This window comes from Triturus cristatus, chromosome 8 (genome assembly GCF_964204655.1).
Source record: "Triturus cristatus chromosome 8, aTriCri1.1, whole genome shotgun sequence".
NCBI classification, from domain to species: Eukaryota; Metazoa; Chordata; class Amphibia; order Caudata; family Salamandridae; genus Triturus; species Triturus cristatus.
In genome coordinates, this window is record NC_140591.1 from 604224692 (window position 1) to 604248060 (window position 23369).

The following is a 23369-nucleotide window of genomic DNA, read 5'->3' on the forward strand; positions in this document are numbered from 1 at the left end:
ACATCGGAGGCGGGGGCAGCCTGAGTCCTGGCGGCACCTGGTGGCCCGGAGGCTCCTGTCTTGAAAAGGCCTGAGCTGGGAGCAGTGCTCGGCAGCGGGGAAAGACCATATATCACCCAGGGGCTGAAGTCGGCCCAGAGGTACGGCAGGCTGACACGCAAGCTGAGCTATTACCCACCCTCCTCCAGGTGGGGAGGGGGGACAGCTGGTAGTGGAGAGGAAGAAGCCCCCCTCCTTTTGTAGAAGAGTGAGTCGGAGTGGGGACCAGAAGGGAGACGGGTGACCTGGCTGCTCTGGGCAAGCTCGCTGAGGGAGACTAGGACCCCTGCTTGAGCTGCCTGAAGAACCCTGAGGACTAGGCAACACAGGAGTGGACATAGCAGCATAGCTGAGACCGCTGATGGGTGCCAGAGATTCCCAAGAGAGCTAGAGCCCCATCGGTCCCAACACAAACATGACTTCTTAAGAGCATGCCTGGTGGAGGAAACATCTGGACCCAGGGGTCACTGTGCGAGTCAGCCGCAGGATCTGCTCCCAGGAGAGGCCCTGGGCAGGGTAGGTGATACAATGGGCTGCAGCAGTTTGGGCAGTCCCCTAGGATGTGCACCCACTGGACATTTCAGCACTGGCTCCGCCCGCACAGCTGGGGGCAGAGATGGGCAAACTGAGGGCCAGGGCTCAGGAGTCCCCCCAACGAAGCACAGGAGGCACAGGCAGGCCCCACAGATGCAGAGATGGTCCTAGACCAGCTGTCGCAACCCTTTCATATTACCCTGGATTAAATCTTAGACACCATTGTAGACGCGAAGACCCTGCTCCAGAGGAAGATTGGCTCGGTGTCAGCTAAACTGGGCCTACTGCATGCTGAGCACCATAAGTTGACCAATAGAGTCAAGTAATCGTAATCGGCCATAACCAAACTGAAACTGGCACAGTGGGCTATGAAAGCACAACTGACACTTTTGATGCAAACTTGAGCACAGGATAGAAGATGCGGAAGGGTGCAATCAGTGCAACGATCTGCGTGTGGTGGGCTTTCCCGAGAGTTCAGAGGGTTTTGACATGGTGGCCTATCTGGAGACATGGATGTGATCAGAAGTAGCCGCAACACAACTAACACCCTTCTTTGAACTTGAAAGGGCTTAGAGGATCTTGGATCAATTGCCGGCCCTGGGGTGCTCACCTAGACCAGTGGACTATAAACACAGAGAAACCTCATTGCAACGTGCAAGAGAGGGGGCCCATTCAGGGTGGGCAATGGGCAGGTGATATTTTTTCCTGACTTCACAGCACCTGTCCAGTCCAAAAGAGCCTCATTCTTGGAGGTTAAAAGGATGCTAACGAAGAAAGGCCTTTGTTACTCTCTCCTTTTCTCAGCAAAGTTGACAATCATGGTTGACGGCAAGTCCCATTTTTGCCATGATCTGGAGGAAACATGCTCTTGGCTGGAGGTGGGTGGGAGAAGGGGAGCTGGACTGCAGTAAAGGTACGCCACTCTCAGGGGGCCCCTCGCTGAGGAACACTGGCAAAGCCCACCAGATTGCAAGCAGACAAGGTCCTGCACGGGACAGCGACGATCACCGATGCCAGGGCAACCAAAACCGAGGAAGGATCAGCCTCAGGACACTGGACTGGGGATTCAGATTCTGATGTCCAGGGACCGGCTGATAACATCCCAGAGTGCCATCCCTCAGACAGAGGACAAGCTCATATAGGGGGGTCTGCAGGTGCGGCCCATGAAGCATATAGAGGTCTAACTGCCAAGGATGTCAAGGGGGTCCGATTTAGTGGGGGGTTCCACTTCCCTGTGACCTGTCCAGGGCCTCCATTGGGTACGATGAGGTCATCATAGAGGCTGATGCAACAGACAAAGGACGTGAATTTGTTCTGACTTTGCACCTACCCTAAACGCCATTCCATAGTAACTGGAATGGAGGACAAAAGTTTTGAATGCACTTTTAATGTTTGAAATCTCTTTTACTAATTTCACAATCAAACAATGATATATAACATCTACATTGACAATATAAGCATCAATCGAGGAGGCTACAATTATAGTAGTTTCCAGCGCATCAGAGATGCCTACCCATCAATGATTCAAGAACCGCTAGGCTCTGTCCAGTTTCCCTGGTCAACAGGTATTAACATCATCTGTGAAAAGACAGATAAGCAAAGGATAGTTTAGTGGCATAGCTAATAAAGCATTTTTCTCTGTGAAAGGCTACTCTATAAAAAGAAAAGAAAATAGAAAACCAAGAACTAGAGGGAGGGGCAGAAGAGGGGGGGGGGAACAATTCCCACAATATTATATTAAAAGATATTCCCCAACCCTGACCATGGGAGGCTCCCTCGCCATTAGGGAGGTGGAGAAGAGAAGGAAGAGCAGCAAGGGTGCAGTGCATCTTCCATCTGTTCTGCCTCACTCTGATAAGTCCTCCCCTCTTGGGAGTAAGGCATCCTCAAATAGCTGAAGTGCCCATAGGCGGGGGGAACGGATCGAGCATGTTCTATCTAGGATAAATGTTGCACCAGGGATTGCCAGATACATATAAATTTGGCAGCAGCGTGTGCAAGGTGACTGGAAAGGAGCTCCATCTCCATTACGTGCCAGAGGCGAGTGAGCCACACCGAAAATGGGGAGGGGGGAGTCAAAACCTTTTTCCAGTTGAGCGTAATGATCTGTTTTGCTGCTCCTAACATGCGAAGTATCAAACCCCAATCCAAGTGGGTCATGGCCTTGAGATACTGAGGTCAAAGTCCCAGAACCACCACCCCGGGAGTATTCGGAATGGGAAAACCTATTACGTCCTTGATGTGACTCAGCACCTCTTTCCAAAAGATCATCAGTAGCGGGAACAACCACCATATGTGAATAAACAAACCTGTGTCCACCTTGCATCACCAGCACATGGCAGTGGAAGTGGGAAACATTTTCTGGAGATGAAGGAGGGTATAATAACAATGTGTCATTACTTTGTAGGTCGACTCTTGTTGTGTGATACTTTTAAAAGTGATAGGAATGTCACTCCATAGCTGTTCTCAGAGTTCAGGGGTGGCATCTTCTGTAATGTCTATGTGCCACTTCCATTAATAAGGGTGGAGAGGCAGAGGGCGAGAGTGTTGCAGGACCTATTCGGGAAATAAGGCCCCGCGAACCATCAAATGATCATACTAACAAATCAAAAGGGGTCAGTGGACGTGTGGCTCCCAGTGTATTTTCGATGGTATGTTCCTAGTGCCTAATTTATTAATATTGGAAGTGTGCCCTAGGGGGGAGATGATAGTCTTGTCTACATTGGTCGAATGTTTTAAAGGTCTCTACCACAAAGAGGTCAGCTATCGTACGACACTCCCCGGCCACCCAGCCTTGAAAGAGTTAGGTTGTAGGGCCGGGGTGAAGCCAGTGTTATGGACGACCGGCGTGTTGGGGAAGGGGAAAGAGGTAAGCCCACGACTGATCGCTACTTGATCCCATATCTCCAGGACCGTTTTCGGTGGGGTGGCGATATAGGCACTGCGAGGACGCGCATTCGTTTTTTTAATTCACTTTTGATCAACATTGTTTGGGTGGCCAGTCATTGCTGGGCTGCTATAGAGCCGGGAACTTGAGTCAAATGTTTTCTTTTATTATGGTTTACCATCTTGGGGCAAGGAAACAGGGGGGGGTTGCTATAGGGGGAGGTGCTGGAGGGACAGCCACACCATACACTTTTAAATTCATGACATGGAAAATTCAAAGGATGCAAGCGACAGCCATGCAGCACAAAATCCACATGTACCTTAAGAGGTGAGGAATACATATAGGCATGCTGCAAGAGATGTTCCTCAGAAGAGTGGAGGAAGAACTCCTACAGTGACGATGGTGGGAGTAAGTGCATGACACAACCTACTTTGCTTTTGCACGAGGAGCACTAATATGAGAGAGAGCTGGAGTCCCCTTCGCGGCCATGGCGGGTGTGTGGAAGGCAGGTGGTTCTGGGGTGCGTGTACAAGCCAGACCAGGACCATGCGTCTTTCCTGAGCTCCTTCGCGATGCAATTGAGCCACTTGGCAGGGGGAGCCCTGCTCCTTGGGGGCGACTTTAACTAGGTACTCAACGCAGTGCTGGATCGATTGACTCCCCTACTGCCTGGGGCAGAGGGCATGAGAGTTTATATGCGACATTGGGACATGGAAGATATCTGACGCATGCTGCATGCCTTAGAGAGGGACTACTTGTACTACTCTAGCATGTATAAGGTACACACTAGACTGGATTGATACATCTGCTCGAGGGGGCTGTGCTGTCACGTAACACACACTGAATACCTCGGCTGTATGATATTGGATCACAACCCACTCATACTGTCGTTCCAATCATTAAAGGAGTACCCTATGATCCCAACGTGGCAACTCCACACAGCAGCCCCCAAAGACGTCGCCTTTCGGGATACACTACAAGACCAGATAGTCCAATGCTTAACTACGAATCAAGGGACAGCCTTAAACAGCCTTGTAGAATGGGAGGCCTTCAATACAATGGTACAGGAGTACTGTATGAGTCAGAGAGTAGGAATCCTCCGGGAACTAGACCTCAAACTGATATGTCTCAATGACATGCTTTATAGTTAGGATAATGAACTAGGCTCTGACCCAGATGCTCTCCCTCGATTGTTGGTAGTCAGAGAGAAATACAACACGGCCCCGCAGCTCCTTAGATGGCATAACTACAAAGAGTACATTAACCGTTCTCTTTGAGAGGAGGGGGTACCAGGGAGACTCTTGGCCTGGCTCATCCGCCCAGATGGCAGAGGCCTCACCATCGCCCAATTGTTGTCCTCGTGGGAAGTTATGCTCAATTCTCCCAAGGAAATAAACTCAGTGTTCTGGGAGTATTATGTCTCCCTCTATCAGCTGCTTAACGCCGACTTACCAAGGGTGCTGGACATTCTCCTGGGCCGACTTGAGCTCTGGAGCCTCCCCGTGGAAGCAGTGGAGGAACTGGGTGGGTCCAATTACAGTACAGGAAACATGCTCTCTCCCTTCTCAGAGTGGGAGGGAGAGAGCATGTTATCTCCCTCTATGCAGAGGATACTCAGACAACCTGCTGATCTGCCTGCAGAACAGGGACAAGGACATAGCCCACGCTTTGTGGCTCCTCAAGGAGTTCAGACTTTTTTGGGACTCTGGGTCAAGACTTGTGTCTTCCCCTGCCTGCCGGCTGCCCTTCTGACATCCTCTAGGTGCCACACACCTTAAAATACCTGGGTATTCAAATCTTTGATGCGCTCCCTAAGATCCTGTGTCCCCTTCGGGCAATCACTCTGACTGCCCATAATGCCGTGCATAGTGCTATCCCAGATGGTTATGCTCCCAAGGTTGCTCTACTATTTTGCAAACCTTCCTGTGAGGGTTCCGTTGCCATGGTTCAGACAGATGGACTCGCTCCCGTGGGAGGTATTCTGGCACAGAGGCCACTAGAGGGTCTCACTGCCAACTTTTGCCGCCCACTTCTGGAGGATGGACTGGGAGTTCCAGACTTCGGACTGTCTCACAAAGCGGCACAACTCCAGTGGGTAATTTGGTGGCAGGATGGGCCAGGCTACCGAAACTGGGCCCAATTGGTTCGGAACCAAACCAGGGGTCAATGCTTGCTAAACTAATCTGGCCCACACTGAAGATCCCACTGCTGGGACTTCTTTTGGCTACGGTCCTGACTTGTGGGTATTGCTGTCTTAAGCGAGTGGACAGTGCAGTGCTTTATGCCACAGAGCGTCTCCTAGTGGGGCTGCCACATGGGGAACTGCACACATTCTTCAAGACAGGGCAGATGAGCTCTTGGAAGGAGGCAGGGATAGTAACAGTAAGCGACTGCTATCAATGGGTACCCAAATCTTACTGTCAGACCTGATGGAACAAACTGTCTTAAGAGCAGGCCAATTACATACATGGCACTTTCACATACATTCTGCAAACTAAGGGGACAGAGAGATTCAGGACCCACGACTCACATAGTTTTCCATCTACTTCTGATGATGGCACAGGAAGACATTTGATTACATGGTACTACAAAGCACTGAACACTATTATTAGGAAACCCCTGGAAGCACTCTGGAGGCACTGGAACACAGAGCTATGAAGAGATATACCTGAAACCGAATGGGGGAGAAAGCGGGCATGCCAACAGAAGGTGTCCCGCAACACACACCTTAAGTACATCCCGTAAAACTACACCCACAGGATCAGGGTCATCTATGGTGGTGAACCTAGACCTTGCCGCACTGCGCTACGCTGGACGTGGACTTCAGGCAAATGAAGTGGGGGTGCATCCAACTACAGGAATACTTGGGCATAGTCCTATCAAAGCTCAGCACAACCCTGAAACACACACTGGAGAATGACATAGAGGTATACCTTTTAGGTTCCTTCCCTAGACCCAAACCTAAGAAGGTCGGAAACAGAATCCTTGACCTAGCACTAATATTAGCAAAGAGACGAATAGCTATGGCTTGGAAGTCGACAGTGGGGCCTAAGGTAGAGACCTGGATTAGGGATGTGATGTTGTGGGCCCCAGGAGAGGAGAGAGCTCTACAGAGGGTGTAGGCCCGGGGTGCACATAGGGGACCTATAGCGAAGCTATAGTCGGAGTTGTTGGACAAATGGAGGCTGCCCTCGGATGCCGAGACTCAGACGGAGAGACTTCAAGACATGGGTGGGAGGGAGGATCTGACCCCGACATGGCAGAGTGGGATGACCTGACGGCCACTGGGCTGGAAACTATGGGGGATGACCCGGCCTACTTGGCAGTGGGTTGGAAGCTGGGTTGCTAAGTGCTTAGATGTACATGGGTGGCTTTACCCCCCCTCAAGAGGTATTAACCCCCAACAACAACATAGGAGATGTGTTTTCCCCCTGAGATGGCACTTTGAAAGTTTTGGATTTGGTTAGTTACCAACACCTGGTGTATCCGGTAATCTCAGACTACCATGCACTCACAGTGAAGAGAAGCAACCCCCAGTGGAATTGAGCACATGGGGAAATAGCCAGGTCCAGTTAACTGGACAGTAGGTGTGAGCAATGCCCTATTCAGGCTGCTCATACACACTTGACCCATAGGCTTGATGGAAGGACATTGGGCTCAACTACAAACACTGTAAAATACAATAGGGTTCTGTAAATAGGGGCGAAGCCACAATATTGAAATCCCACTGGGGCAGGTAAGAAACAACCATGTATTTTAAGATTGTATAATGACTGTTGCAAATAATTGACAAATGCCAATAAAAATAATTGTTAAAGAAGACACTCTTTTGTATTAAACGTAAAATCAAATGTTACAGAATCCATTGAAGTAAGAAACTGATTTTCAATTGCAACAAAATGCATTACTGAAACTTTGCACTACTTGGTAGCAGACTAGAAACTGGCCATATTATTTTGTATGGCCCTCATTGAAGAATGGCATCATAGGAAAACCAGTCTATCACTCAGAGGACTGCACATTTTAAATTCAGACTCAATCACTTTCAATTCAACTATAACGTTTACATTTGCTGTTGCATAATATAAATTCACTCCTCACACAAAATTAGGGTTCCTGATCCCTAATTTTTGAAGGTCTTGCACAAATTGAGGACATGCAGGCTAAGATTTCATTATACTGTATCCCTTCCTCAGGAAGGCATGTATTGAATGATTGAATGAAAGGTTTTTGTATAGCGTGACGTTCACTCCAAGGAGCATCTTGTCGCTTAGCGGAAAAGAAAAGGGGCATCTGGCGATGTATACAGAGGAAAAGGTGGCTGAGAGAGAGACTTTAAATCAGAGATAGCTCTAGGTGGTCTGGGGTAGCAAAGATCCATGTTTTGAGGAGGCTCCTAAAGGTGAGTTCAGTTTGTGTGTGTCTCAGCTCAGTGAGTAGGGCGTTCCAGGCTTTTGTCCCTAGTACTGCCATAGTCTCCCCCCCGTGTTTTCAATTTGAATTTGGGGACAGTTAGCAGGTTTTCTGATGAGGCCGCAAAATGCGTTTAGTGTTATATGGCTTGATGTTGGATCTTAGAGATTCTGGTCCAGTTTCACTTATGACTTTGTAAGTAATAGTCAAGATTTTAAAGAGAATCCTTTTGTGAACTGGTAACCAGTGAAGCGATTTGAGTGCCGCAGCTGAGGGAGAGTCCCTAGGGAGCTTGAGTACCAATCTCACCGCAGAATTCTGTACCACCTGTAACCTTTTCACAACCATCTTTTTTGTTCCTGCATAGAGACTGTTGCAATAGTCCAAGCGAGATAGAATTAGGGCCACTGCCACAGTCTTGCTGGCAGGCAGCGGGAGTAGGTCAAAAAGTTTTCGGAGGATTTTTATGGTTTGGAAACACATACCTGCTATGGCAAGTGCTTGCTTGTGAAAAGATAGTGTGGGGTCAAATTTCATTCCTAGGTTTCTGACTGTATCAACTGTTGAGGGTGAGGCATCAGAGTCAGAGGGCCACCATTGGTAGGGTCTAAATACATTGGACTTTCCAAACAGCATAATTTCTGTTTTGGAGTATTTCCATCCGTGCAAAATCTCTCTCTGCCCCACCTATCATATATACGAGATACGCAGTTAGCCCAAAGTCTGCCTCACTTCACATCCAGATCAAAGAATGCCCTTTGATCCGGATGTGCAGTGAGTCGGACTTTGGGCCAACTGCGTATCCTGTATCAAGGAGATTCAACAGTTATCTAGAACAAGACTTGACGAACTCTGAATATGATACTAGAAATATAAACAAAGATTGAAATATTATATTCAACATATGGATTTTTGGTGAAGGAAACATATCAATGATCCACGTAAAACACATAGGAAAGTGTGAATTGACATTGGCATTCTATCAGAAATGTTATTTGTGGACGACAACAAGCTATCCAAGAGCCCTGAAGAAGCACCATTGAGTGCAAAACACATGTTGGCTGTAGTACAGTAGAACTAACTCAATGAAAAAAAAAGAAACATTGAAGAACAAAAAGTACAAGATTCATCATTAATGTTTGATTGTCCGTAAATGTCTCAATAATATTGTTGCTATATATATATATCTATATATATATATATATATATATATATATATATATATATATATATATTCAGTGAAAAAACCATAGGTTTCACACACGTTATAGTTAGGAATTAGCATTTAAAAAACCTTAGAAATTCAGTGAAAAAACCATAGGTTTCACACATGTTATAGTTAGCTGGACATTTTACTCGTAAAAAACCAATGAAATTCCCCCGTTATAGTTAGTTCAGCTAACTATAACTCGCGCGCCCGCAATGCACTGCTGATGACGTCACATATTACATCACTCATGACATGGTCAGTGACATCACTCATGACATCACTGATGACATCTCAAATGACATCACTCATGACATCATCCAGTGAATGTGTGTTTTTCTGAAAATTAAATATGTTTTATATATGTATATCTCAAGGTCGATGGAAGAATAAATGGGTATATTACTGTCTAAATGGATGATTTCTTTTTGAAAAATTGATTGTGTAACTGACTGATTAAGTGTATCATAGTGAATACATGGCTTAGTGAGTAATGTTTAAATATATAAATATCTGTATCATTTTTTCACTTTGTGTATAAGTGGCTGCATGGGTTGGTGAGTAGCTATATGGGTGTCTATATAGGTTATTAGTTGGTTTTTTGAGTATCAGTATGAGTGTCTGCATGGTTTGGTGGGGGGTATTACGTAGTGCATAGGTGCATGAATGAGTGACTCACTGTTTGTATGTGTTGAACAGAGCATGTGTGCAGGACTGCATGGGTGGATGTGTGTGTGTATGGGTGTGTTAGTGAGTGAATGACTGTCTCAATAGTGTCTTTATGAGTAACTACATATGTTTAAAACTAGTATATGTGACTATTGGTTTATATATGTGAGTATATGTGAGAGTGAGAGATTGAAAGAGTTCCTGTATGAATAAGTATGTATAAGTGATTGTTTAAAAGACTAAGTATGTGTAAGTTTCCGTAGAAGTAAGTGTGGTGGTGTGTGTATAACTGTAAATGCAAGTAAATGTATGTTTGATTCTTTATTAGCATGAGTGACTATGTGTGTGAGTAGCTCTATGGATGAGTGGCATTGTGTAACAGGATGTATAGGTGTATGAGTACATATGATAAGTGAGTACATGTATGAGTGACTGTATTGGACTGTTGGTGAATGAGTGGATGTGTATGTGGATCTTAGAATTACTGAAGAGGTTGTTGTAACTGTTATTGGTATGTCCATTTTTATGTAAATTTTAGTCTCTATTTTTGAATGTGTGTATCAAAGGTTTTATTAGGGGAAGAGGAGGTCTGCCACTCTATCACAAGGATGATGTCATCAGTGAGGTCATCAGTGATGTCATTTGAGATGTCATCAGTGATGTCATGAGTGATGTCACTGACCATGTCATGAGTGATGTAATATGTGACGTCATCAGCAGTGCATTGCGGGCGCGCGAGTTATAGTTAGCTGAACTAACTATAACGGGGGAATTTCATTGGTTTTTTACGAGTAAAATGTCCAGCTAACTATAACATGTGTGAAACCTATGGTTTTTTCACTGAATTTCTAAGGTTTTTTAAATGCTAATTCCTAACTATAACGTGTGTGAAACCTATGGTTTTTTCACTGAATTTCTAAGGTTTTTTAAATGCTAATTCCTAACTATAACGTGTGTGAAACCCATGGTTTTTTCAGTGAATTTGCAAGGTTTTTTAAATGCTAATTGTTTTTTTTTTCTTCTATTTTTTTTAACATATTTTTATTTTAATTTTCTTACCTTTTATAAAGACTATGGTTAAATTTTTAAAATTCTTTAATATGTTTTTTTTAAATATATTTTTTAAAATAAACATGTAAAATTTATTTGCAGTACATTTTTTTTTTTTTTTTATTATTTTTTTAGTACGCGTACCGTAAGCTTACGGTAAGCGTACGGTTTACGCAACGCCCGTAATTTATCTACGCTGTTTGCGTATAGTTACGCAATTTGCGTAGCCGCGCGTACTCCGCGTGGGACGCGTATGCGTGTACGCTACACGCGCACGTTACGCGGAAGTGTCGGGTAGTGACTGTTATGCGCATGCGCGCAAGCGCGTGTCTTTTTTACGCGCATGCGCACTTTTGCCGTAAGCGTACCGTAAGCGTACCGTAAGCGTACGGTAGGTCATGTGATCATAAAACACAACTTTTGATTGGTTGAAACTACTTTCAGTTCTAGAACTCTCCTACACCACACCCATTCCCCTCATTTCTGCTTGTGATCCCTTAGGAGAAGGAGCTGGGTTGTCTTTGTGATACGATGGCAGAACAGCAGAGCTCTTCTGAGAGTGAGGCTAGCACTAGCAGCACTACCTTGAGGCAGAGAGCGAGGAAACAAAAGCCCTCTTATGTATGGGATTATTTTACTTTTCCTGAAGGCCAGCAAAAGGTAAATGCACCTTTAGTAACTTGTAAGCTGTGTAAGCGTGTACTTTCAAGAGGAATCCTGACAAGAAGTATTCCTTTGGGAATCATACCATGAAGAGACACCTCAAGGATGTACACAGAAGGACACATGCTCGACTTTTTGGAGGTAACTCTTCAGAAAGTCAACCAAGCACATCCACAGCAGCTCAGCCTGGACCATCATCTGCAGGGCTGACTCCTTCTTCTGCAGGTCAGGTGAGCCCTTCATCTGTGGGGGGAGCATCTCCTTTTGCTGGCCCTCTGGAAATGAACCCTCGATTTCGAAGGGTTGATATTCGATGCGCCTTTTGTCAAGATCTAATTTGCCATAGGGAGACCAGTGTTTCCCTAGTGAACAACAAAATAGATCAGCACATTTGTCGCTTTGAATAATTTTCCCATTCTTTCTTTCCTCTGTCCCTGCATGAACACAACGGTTCTTTTAAGAGCCAACCTTATCTTTCATCTTTTTTTTACATATGTTTTTAAAAACTTTTTTTTTTTTTTTTTACCGTACGCGTACGGTGCGCGTACTTTTTTTTTTTTTTTTTTTAAAAACACTAAAAATCAATTATCACATTACAAGGTCCTTGAGAGACTACAATTATTATTATTGACTTACCATACCCACTCAAAAAAATATTTATTCATTTGTTTTTTAAAAAAATAGCTTTAAAAATGGTTCTAGTTTTCGAAATTTTTCTATATCAATCTGAAAAAAAAGAAAAAAAAAAAGTATTAATATTTTAAAAACATTTTATAATACAGTACACATATTTACATATTTTTCAAAAAATATTTTTGCCTTATTTTTGCTGTTTTCAGAATATATTGCCTTAGTGATGCTGAATGTATTTGCATTACAGACTGAAACCTGAAAACCCCACTCGCTTGTAAATACTGTGCATGATTATACATGGCAAGCAGATGGGTGTGTGCTAAGAGTCTGCTTCTTCCCCCAAAAAATCGCTCCCCCTTTTTCCTACTAATGCAACTGTGAAATCACCAGAAAAAAACACAATAAATCTCTGCCTGTAATTCCTATTTCCACACAGAGTCATGTTTTCACATTAGTCCCAAAACGAAATTTCTTTGCCAATTTGAAAGCGCACTTACTGCTCTTTTTTTTTGGCAAGTGAAAATCACTTTTACAGACTGACACATTATGAAACCACTTTTTTTTTTTTTTTTAAATGCACATGTCCAAACTGCTTTTTCAGACCACCACCATGTGTAACCTGGGTGGCTGCCTACATTCCAGCAAGGGCAACCAGCCTTAGTGATGCTGAATGTATTTGCATTACAGACTGAAACCTGAAAACCCCACTCGCTTGTAAATACTGTGCATGATTATACATGGCAAGCAGATGGGTGTGTGCTAAGAGTCTGCTTCTTCTCCCAAAAAATTGCTCCCCCTTTTTCCTACTAATGCAACTGTGAAATCACCAGAAAAAAACGCAATAAATCTCTGCCTGTAATTCCTATTTCCACACAGAGTCATGTTTTCACATTAGTCCCAAAACGAAATTTCTTTGCCAATTTGAAAGCACACTTACTGCTCTTTTTTTTTGGCAAGTGAAAATCACTTTTACAGACTGACACATTATGAAACCACTTTTTTGATTTTTTTAAATGCACATGTCCAAACTGCTTTTTCAGACCACCACCATGTGTAACCTGGGTGGCTGCCTACATTCCAGCAAGGGCAACCAGCCTTAGTGATGCTGAATGTATTTGCATTACAGACTGAAACCTGAAAACCCCACTCGCTTGTAAATACTGTGCATGATTATACATGGCAAGCAGATGGGTGTGTGCTAAGAGTCTGCTTCTTCCCCCAAAAAATCGCTCCCCCTTTTTCCTACTAATGCAACTGTGAAATCACCAGAAAAAAACGCAATAAATCTCTGCCTGTAATTCCTATTTCCACACAGAGTCATGTTTTCACATTAGTCCCAAAACGAAATTTCTTTGCCAATTTGAAAGCACACTTACTGCTCTTTTTTTTTGGCAAGTGAAAATCACTTTTACAGACTGACACATTATGAAACCACTTTTTTGATTTTTTTAAATGCACATGTCCAAACTGCTTTTTCAGACCACCACCATGTGTAACCTGGGTGGCTGCCTACATTCCAGCAAGGGCAACCAGCCTTAGTGATGCTGAATGTATTTGCATTACTGAGTCCAACCTCAAACCCTTAAACTATTTTTTTTTTCCAGTACACCTTAATTTATCGTGAAAACATAGTCCATATTATTTTACATGTTCCTCACATTTAAATTTCTCCCAAAACAGAAAATGATAAACGCAACTTCAACAAAAAGAATTTCCATTTCTATTATTCATTTCTTAATTTACCATATACATCTCCTCTCAAACTCTAACCTCACCTTTAAAATTAGTTAGTTGTGAAAGAAATGTGGCACTCAAACAGCAGATTATCAGAGCCAGGATCTCTGTTCTGTTCACCTCTCTCCTCTCAGCAGAACCAGATAATGGCAAACTTTCCCTCTATTTTTCCACACATATACATGTAAGTTTCAAATCTCAGTGCTTCCCCCTTTTTTTCAAATGTAATCACACATTTCTATTGGTTGAAAACCAACCCTTTTCCAAAAGTACCCTTCCCCCAACTTGACTTCTGCCTAGTACCCTTCCCCCAACTTGACTTCTGCCTGCTACCATAGCAACAGCTCATGGAACACTGCTGTGTGGAGTTAGGTCAGAAGTTCGCGACACAATGTTTCAATTCCACAGAGCAAGAGTGCTTGACTTTTCAAACCTAACAGCAAATCCATAGTACTGTTCTTTGGTAACACATTTTTTTGTACCAATACAAAACATGCTTCTATTAATTTACACATACAGCCTAGTTTTTATTCTAGAATGGTATGAAACAGCCAATCAGTTCTTTTTGTTTTGAAAAAAATATGTATGCCTCCATTTCCAAACTGTCTTTCTTTTCATATTGCCATTCTACTGAAAGACACCTCCTGAGTGCATCCAGTTCTCCTTTGAAGATGTTCACAGTGTGGATTGTAGGGCACAGCTATGTCTTCTGGAGTGAAAAGTTTGCAGAGAAAACAGATATGGTGAGAGACCTTGCTTTGCCAAATGTAGACATTAAATGGATTGGTCAGAGAGGGTTAAAGTGGCACCAATTGATGCCATTGGTGAAATCCTTCATGCAAATCCAACACCCTGACCTCATAATAGTGCACTGTGGTGGCAATGACCTAGGCACTTTGACTGGGGTAGGTCTGGAAATGCTTATGAAGGACACCTTTGCACAACTGTTTTCACTTTTCCCTAAAACTGCCTTTGTGTTTTCCAACATATGCCAAAGGCAAAAATGGAACTGGTCCAATCATTTCTGTCCGCAGATTGACAAAGCAAGAAAGCACGTCAACAAATCTGTTTCTGCTTTCCTCCGTGACTATGGTATGGGTGCCATTTACCACAACAACTTGCGTTACGACATGCAAGACATTTATAGAGGAGATGGTGTGCACTTCAATGATGAAGGGAACAGAGTCTTCCTCTTGAACCTTAGACTCTGCATCGGTACTTACTTGTAGGTACCACTAACAAAATGACTTCATAAACACAACAGCTCTTTTTAGAGCTCCCTAATATCTAAACTCTTAAATCTGCATTTCATTTCTTTTTTAATTTATTTTTTCTTCCGTACGCTTACCGTAAGCTTACCGTACGCGTACCCCGTGATTTTTTTTAAAATCAATAAATGTTTTCTTTGTACTTTACAGTCCTTCTTTGACCCCCTCACAAATGTAAGGGGGTCTGTAACTCTCCTCATTGCCCCCTTTTCTTGTTTTCACTCTTTTTTTTCTGAGTGAAACACACAAAATGGCGGCCGCCGCTTCCTGGTTTCGGCCGATTCGAATGTTTACTAAGATCTAACAGCCAATCAGAATCGCGCTCGCGCACGCCACCGTACGCGTACGGTAAGCGTACGGTAAGCGTACCGTAAGCGGGCTCAGATATATATATTGATTTAAAGGCTATTTTCTCAGAATCTACTGAACAGATTTACACCAAACCTACAAAAGGCACTTCCTTGACATAGGGACTACCTCTCTGCCAAATTTCTAGTAATTCTGTTCAGCCGTTCGGGCTGTAGCTCGTTCTAAAGGTCCTATGGAAAAATGCATGGGAAAAACGCGTTTTGGGACCCCCCTTTTATCTCAGCCCCCGCTTGACGAATCCCCCCGAGACTTTCAGGGTAGGAGCGGAGCGTAGCGCCCCACCTATTTTGAGAAATTCGCGAGGATTCATCGACCGGCGCCAAAGTTATTCAAAATAGAATGTTGCGGATTTCCTATGGAAAAGGGGTCCTAACTATAACTACCTACTGGCGACCGCCAGTAGGTAATATATGTATATATATATATATTCACTTAAAAAACCATAGGTTTCACACAGGTTATAGTTAGGTGGACATTTCACTCGTAAAAAACCAATGAAATTCCCCCGTTATAGTTAGTTCAGATAACTATAACTCGCGCGACCGCCACTCTATCACAAGGATGATGTCATCAGTGATGTCATTAGTGATGCCACTGACCATGTCATGAGTGATGTAATATGTGACGTCATGAGCAGTGGATTGCGGGCGTGCGAGTTATAGTTATCTGAACTAACTATAACGGGGGAATTTCATTGGTTTTTTAAGAGTGAAATGTCCACCTAACTATAACCTGTGTGAAACCTATGGTTTTTTAAGTGAATATATATATATATATGTGATCAAGGCCGTGGTAACGCGGCCGAAACGCGTCATGCCGATCGACTCGAAAGAATAAACTTGCACCAAATACATTTTTCAGCGTGTTGTGGTCTGTACCTGGTCCAGTTATGTGCTGGAGTTTGGGAACTCTTCACCTTATATATATATATATATATATATATATATATATATATATATATATATATATATATATATATATATATATATATATATATAAAATTCATTGAAAAAACCATAGGTTTCACACACGTTATAGTTAGGAATTAGCATTTAAAAAACCTTGCAAATCCACTTAAAAAACCATAGGTTTCACACATGTTATAGTTAGCTAGACATTTCACTCGTGAAAAACCATTGAAATTCCCCCGTTATAGTTAGTGCAGGCAACTATAACTCACGCGACCACAATCCTCTGCTGATTACGTCAGATATTACATCACTGTATTTAGACACTTATTTACCCCTGTCCCCCGTGCTTGTATTCATATTTAAGGTGTGATGAGGCTCGTGCAATATCAATAGTCTATACATTCGCAGAATAAAATATAAAAAGTCACAAGGCTCGACAGAATCAGCTCAAGCACTTGCCCACACCATGAGCATGGTCTCATTAACTTTCAATAGTATTATCATTCCCAATCCTCCATCTGAAAACTTTGACTCTTTAGATAATCAGTGTTAACAGCAACTTTTCTGCCAATGTCATCCTTATGTGCAAAGACTACCACAGGTGCCCTCGTGAGATACCATTTTTGTGAACCCTGTGCCAAAGCAAATCAATTTCCCGAAGTGAAGTTCAGACTTCTGAACAGTATAATTGGCTATATTGTTTGGAAAACAACACACTCCATTTAACTAGCATGCACCAGGGATTGTAGAATGCACCTACAAGTCATGATTTAAGGCAGCTATTTCCAGTACTAACTTTGTTCAAAGAAAGCACTTACTCAAGAGTCTCCTCCTCTTTGCTTACAACTCTGTTTTCTGTGCTATATTGCTGATCGCGGCAGGTAATAACACTGTCAAAGTCAGGCTAATGCCTGACAGTGTAATTTGTAATAAAATAAATGTCAGGGCCTTTGTCAGGAGGCCACTGCAACTTGAACCACACATTGCCCAACAGATAACCTCAACACTCCTACAAATGTGACAATTCAAACAATTCCAAGCCCCCAAAGTTATAGAATAGCTTGGGCAGCAGGCATTTGTTGCTTTTAATGTATATTGAATGAATAAACAACTGTTATTCTGCTCATCTCTAAATTACACAGACAGTGCCATAATGTGGCAGACTGTCATAAGTGCCGGTGTTCACAGTTAAGTGCCAGTGCTGAGCACCTGAAACCACTGGCTCAAATTAAGTAATGCTGTGGCAACATAAAATCCACTTTCATCGGCATATAAAGACCTTGCATTTGATCAAGGGCAACATTTGCATCTCTTTCTGCATTTGACAGTCATCGGTATGGCTGGAAAGTAGCATCTGCAGCACAGGCGCTGCAGGATTCCAAAACATAATCAGCTTGATTCAAAAAGACCTGGTTTGAAAAGTTTGAAATGTTCTCACGTATTGTTCCTCCTTTGTGCCTATTAGATATCTTACTTTTGTGGAATTTTCATAAAATCCTGGAAGTACTCATTGAAATCTTCATTTCTTAAAGTACTCCAGGGTTGCAATATTTTCCCAAATTAAAAATCCACATTTGTAGATCATGTGGTTATAAACATTTCTACACATATCATTTTTTTAAATGTCTTAATATGTAAGAAATATGCTTTCTCCAATGGAGGAACCCCTTCCACATACCTCTTATATAAGTATAACTATTATGTGTTCAATTCAGTGGGAGGATAGTTTTGTAAACAATATTGATAATGCAAAATTTTAGGCAGACATTATTTAGATCACCATATTCTGGTACCATGACGTGAGACAACTACCTATGTAACACCCCCTTTTCACCTTGGGATAGTTGACTCCCAAAATAATTTTACAGCTTCTTCATATCAGTTTATTATCAAAATGTTTGCAATTCACCTTTTTTCTCTCACCTAATGTACACCTAGTTTCAAAAAAGTATTTCTTGGATTGGGCTATGTGTGATAGCATATACAAAGGTGGGGAATGGTTTATTTGTCATGTTTTACTGCCCCTTGTCAAAAGTTAACATGTTCGGTCGCAATTTAGAATTTGCCCTTTAATTTTGATGGAAGTGGCTGGGCTGGTATAAGCATTATGGGCAGCAATTTTCACTGTTCTTAAACTGGGAACATTGGGCAACAACTGATAGTTTTGCATCTCCTCTCTGGCTTCTATTGTACACATTTCTGATAATTATTTGGAGGTGAGCATCAGTACCCTCAAAGCTTCTTGCAAATACTGGAAATTTTTGTAGTGCAGTGGAGCAGACAAAATGTCATGTCATTTGGTTACTACGCACTATTCTACTCTACCACATTACCTGGAGTTTCAAAACGACCCCGTTGTCCGAATCACAGTTTTCTTTTGGCTACTCTTCTGTGCTGCTTAAGAAGACCTAATATTTTGCTAAGCATTCTTGTTATTAAATTGATATATTCAATACATTTATTCTCATGGATAAGGGTGCTAATTCTGTTTGCCCATTCATATGAATGCCTGTGGTTTATTAATGGTAACAAGCTCTCTGGTTGGACCACTTACCATAACTTTCAATCCAGTTCATTACGCCCAGTTGATTATAGACCAGGCTTCTCCAACGAATAGCTCGCAAGCTACCCTTAAGTAGGTCTCCTGATTTGCGGCTATACTGAAACCTATTAGAAATGTTTGCTTGGTTGCATTGATATACATATACCAAACTTTAAAAGTGTATATTCGAGATGTAAATGTATATATTTTTAAAGCTCATAAGCTGATGTTTTTTGAGAAAATTGGTTGAATTTTCAAAATATACTTAAAGCTATTAATTGAGTGATTCATTGTAATTATGTATTGCCCACCTAGCGACATTCCATATTGTCAACAGCTTTTTCACATTACCACTGGTAACAGTGCCTGATAAATGAGGTGATCATTGAAAGTAATCTTGCACATGTGAGCCACTAATGAAATCTTATCTATTATAGTCATTACAAACACTAATAATAATAGTAACTCGTGATAATTTTCATTGAACCTAAGTAGCTCTTATTACAGAAAATGATGGAGACCCCTGATTAGGTTTAACAGCAATGCAAGAGTAGGGCAGCTCATAGCCAGAATATTGGGCAGATCAATTTTTAGCATTGCCGTTGGCTATTTTGTGCTGCTTCCAGGCAATTTGACACCAGCCATGAGCAATTTTGCAGAGGAATTTACGCTGATGTTGAGTGCAGAGATTACATTTTGCACTAACAACCGCAACAACAACATTTCACATCACGCTGTACCCACCAGGAAACACACACCCATAGTTATAACACTTTACCAGAAAATTGGGAGTACTTCTACATGTTAATGAAAAAAAACTATTTAATTTTTTTCCCTGAAAGCCCAAAGACTGCTAACAGCATTGAGGTGACAAGCACAACAGGAATCAATAAGAAGGGGTAAGTTTACAATAGCTTTTTCTTTTTTATGTTTGGCTTAAATGTGAATTTATTGTCAGCTTAAGGCCTTAACATATTAGGGAAGGATGGGTGGCAGCTACTTAAACCGAAGACCACGTCATGGCATGTTCATAAAGTTTCACTGGAAAGCATTAAAGTGAGGGTTGTTGATTCTGGCAGGTACTTTAGAAAATATATAGAAATATATATGAACAATGTGGATGTTGTCACCAAAGATTTCTGAGTGGCATCAAATAGACAATGCACATTTTACAGATGGGATAGGGATATCCAGTGTTGGTCCACTCAGACATGATCCATGCCAGTTTTTATACAATATCAACAAAAGGTCTAAATGTAAACCATCTACATAGACAGTGGCTATCCTATTAATCTGGAATAAACATGACCGTTCTGAGCAAACAGGTGTATGTGTGGAGTAAAGTGTAGTGAGTGACCCTATACTTACTTATGTATACTTACTTTCACAAAATGCTTGTAGTTGATGTTCTGCTTATCATATTTTTGGCGAAATATGCAAAGCTTAATATTCTACTAATATACCACAACAATGTTGAATTTCATAACTACACTTAAGGTTAGGGCAGTGTTTACCAATCTTTTTCTCATTGAGGAATACTCAAATATTATTTTATATCCTGAGATTTTTCCTACCTAAGAAATCATTTACAGGCCAGAAAAACTTTACAGCAGGGATTATTGTAAAGAAAATGCATTTGTAAATATCTGCTCTACAGCTACAAAATAGTGAACACTTATAAAGTGTACTAAACACCACTCAGGAAATCACACCCATTTCTGAAGTGTCACTATTGCTGTGATCTGTGAAAATGCATGTACTGCGCAAGACTGAACTTTGAGCCTGATCATCACTCTTAAATAAAGGAAAATAATATTTTCTAACAATATGACAGAAGAGAGATCAAAATAAGACCAGAAATGCAGAGAATACTAGGGAGCGGTCTCTAAGCAAAAGGGATTCTTGAAACTTGACCTGCAGATGTGGTAACCAATCCAGGAAGGATGTTCACTGTGCCTCTGTTTTTATCTGGGTGGCACAGAGCTTGCTTTTCTGTCCGAATCAGTGAGACTCCTCCTTAACAAATATCAAATGAACACGACTAAATATCTATTTTCCCTCTCAGTGAGTGGGTGACACTCTGCACCCCTCGTCTGGAACAGTGTACCCCCCTTTTTTGGCTTCACAACTAAATATAACCTTAAATGTTAACTTAAAAAAATAATTTAAAAAAACAAGAGGCACAGGGAGATCACTCCAGACTTGTCTTATGGTGAACAAAGTACACCCACAATATTTTAAGTGCTATTTGGAATTCTTTGCTGTATTTTCACATTTTCTTTATTAGTTTATTTTTATATATTTATTATTCCGCACATTATTATTATTATTGTTATTATTATTATTATTATTATTATAATATTAAACCAGTTTCTCAAGGAATCCTTTCAATGGACTAAAAAACCCTAGGGTTCCACTGAACCCTGGTGGAGAAAGCCTGGGTAAGGGTTTGAAAGGAGGGTTGTGCTGACTGGAGATATATGAACAATGCATCTTGTGCACCAGCTCTTCATTACAACTTTCCTTCGTTTACCAATGCACCTATGTCTACATGCGCTTTACATCCTTATGTATATCATGGCTGAATTGGCTTGTGGAAATTTTAGTTTGTACAAATTGTTTTTTGTACTCTATCGTTTATAGAGTATTTTTTAAGGACAGCCAATCCTCAAGGTAGAGTGAATCTGTAGAAAAAGGAAATGGTGGTATAATGGCGTTGTAAACCAGTGACAATAGAATGGGGTAAATATAGTGGATTTCTGGGTTTACATTTGCAAGGCAGAGATACTGGGGTCATCAACCAGTTGGGTGACTTAGGCAGGTTCTCAATGAATGCATAAAATGTGTATGTTCTTGGTTTGCATCTATTTGATGTGTTAGACTGGAGCTGGAGTTTGAAAAAGGCTTTTCTTATAAGGTAGAGTTCCCTGTCCTGTATTGCTCTCAGAATCTGGGGGATAACATGAGCAATCTTGTCTGTGCATCTTTTCTTTCTTTCTTTTCTTCATAAAATTGTCACCTCTTAGATATGATCCGTGCTGGTACTTCCTAAAGGCGAGGTAAGGCATCAGGATTAGGATGCACCCACAAGGTGACAAACATGCTTGCACCATTAAAGTGCAATAGGAAAAGGGGGTCCAGGTCATTTTGAAAAAGTTGTCATAATTTTCTCTCAAACTCCATTATAAAGGCATTTCAGTTGAAGCCTAAGGTACATGCTATACTTGATAATCTGCCTCAGGGCCTAGTGCACACATATATACTCTACCTTGGACACAATTCATCTTTCAATTCCCTCATATTAAATCTGGTACCCCCAAAAATGTGAATGCACAGCTTCATATAAAACACACACTCTACCTCATACTATAGGCCAGAGGTCTTCAGACTGGGGGCCGGGCCCCCTTAGGGGTGCCTCAAATGATCCCAGGGGGTGGGGGAGGGCACCAGACTCTGGTCAAAAGAAGCCTTATGCTAATAACAGGGCTTTGATTTAAGCCCTGAAAAATGAGCGGCAGTAAGCCGCTTTCTAATGGGCCATCACTAACATCTGTTGTCATTTATATCCTGGCTGGAAGAAGGTGTCAAACAGGAAGGGAATCCAAATATTCTTCAAAACTCTCACCCGATTTCTAATAATGACACTATGGATATTTTACACATTAGTGAGGCCTACGTGACCAGAATAGTATGTTTGGCAATCATGTATTTGATTGCATTTTTAAAACTATGACAGAACTTAACTGCAATGTTTAAATATGTGTATACATATTTAAACATTGCCAGTTTAAAGGAATGATTGCCGTATTACAAGTGCTATAGGGGAAATATGCACTTGTAATATGGTAGAGGGAACATCCACCGCGTTTACAATTGAGTCTCTTGTTCGCCATGCTCTAAATAAGGCCCTTATATTCTAATGAGTATATGACATTATTAAAATATTGTGTAGATCCAAACTCACTGTAATTTCTTTATCTCTTTCGTGCTTACATGAATTTGACAAGGGACAGCATTATGAAACGCAGTGTCTCATTATTTTTTCCTGTTATTTCCCAGTTAACCTGACAATTGCCATGGTTTCTCTCCACAGGGGTCAAGATCTTGGCAAGCTCATTGAAATAGGAAGTGCCACAGAGAGAAGCAGCAGCAGGTAAGTCTTTTCCAATGTTCTCTATCGCTGGCACTTTGGGGAATAATATGGCGCGCAGATTCCGACTTGCGTCAAAGTTTCTACGCTTTTTTGGCTTCTCAACACAGCTCTAGGCGACCCGCGGCTTTTACTAGCTACAAGGGATATCTAGCAATTTCTGGATGCCACACACCATCTGTCTGGTGCCCTTGCCTTGGAATTCTGATCGGTCCCATTCCAGATCTCTTAACGTATTCCGATTTATTCCAGTGCCAAGCACTTCTCTGGCAGTGCCAACAGCATTTTTATGGTGCCAGC

The 23369-nt window shown here is 42.0% G+C and overlaps 1 protein-coding gene across 5 annotated transcripts in view; it reads left to right on the top strand.

Annotated features, from left to right (window-relative positions):
* The window catches only part of SCEL (sciellin), a 580338-nt gene that overhangs the window by 406817 nt on the left and 150152 nt on the right, over positions 1–23369 (top strand). For all 5 annotated transcript variants that reach the window (XM_085622068.1, XM_085622069.1, XM_085622070.1 and 2 more), the window contains 2 exons: positions 19762–19818; positions 23013–23072. In XM_085622068.1, coding sequence (XP_085478194.1) covers positions 19762–19818; positions 23013–23072 — 117 coding nt within the window. The remainder of the gene's footprint in view (positions 1–19761; positions 19819–23012; positions 23073–23369) is intronic.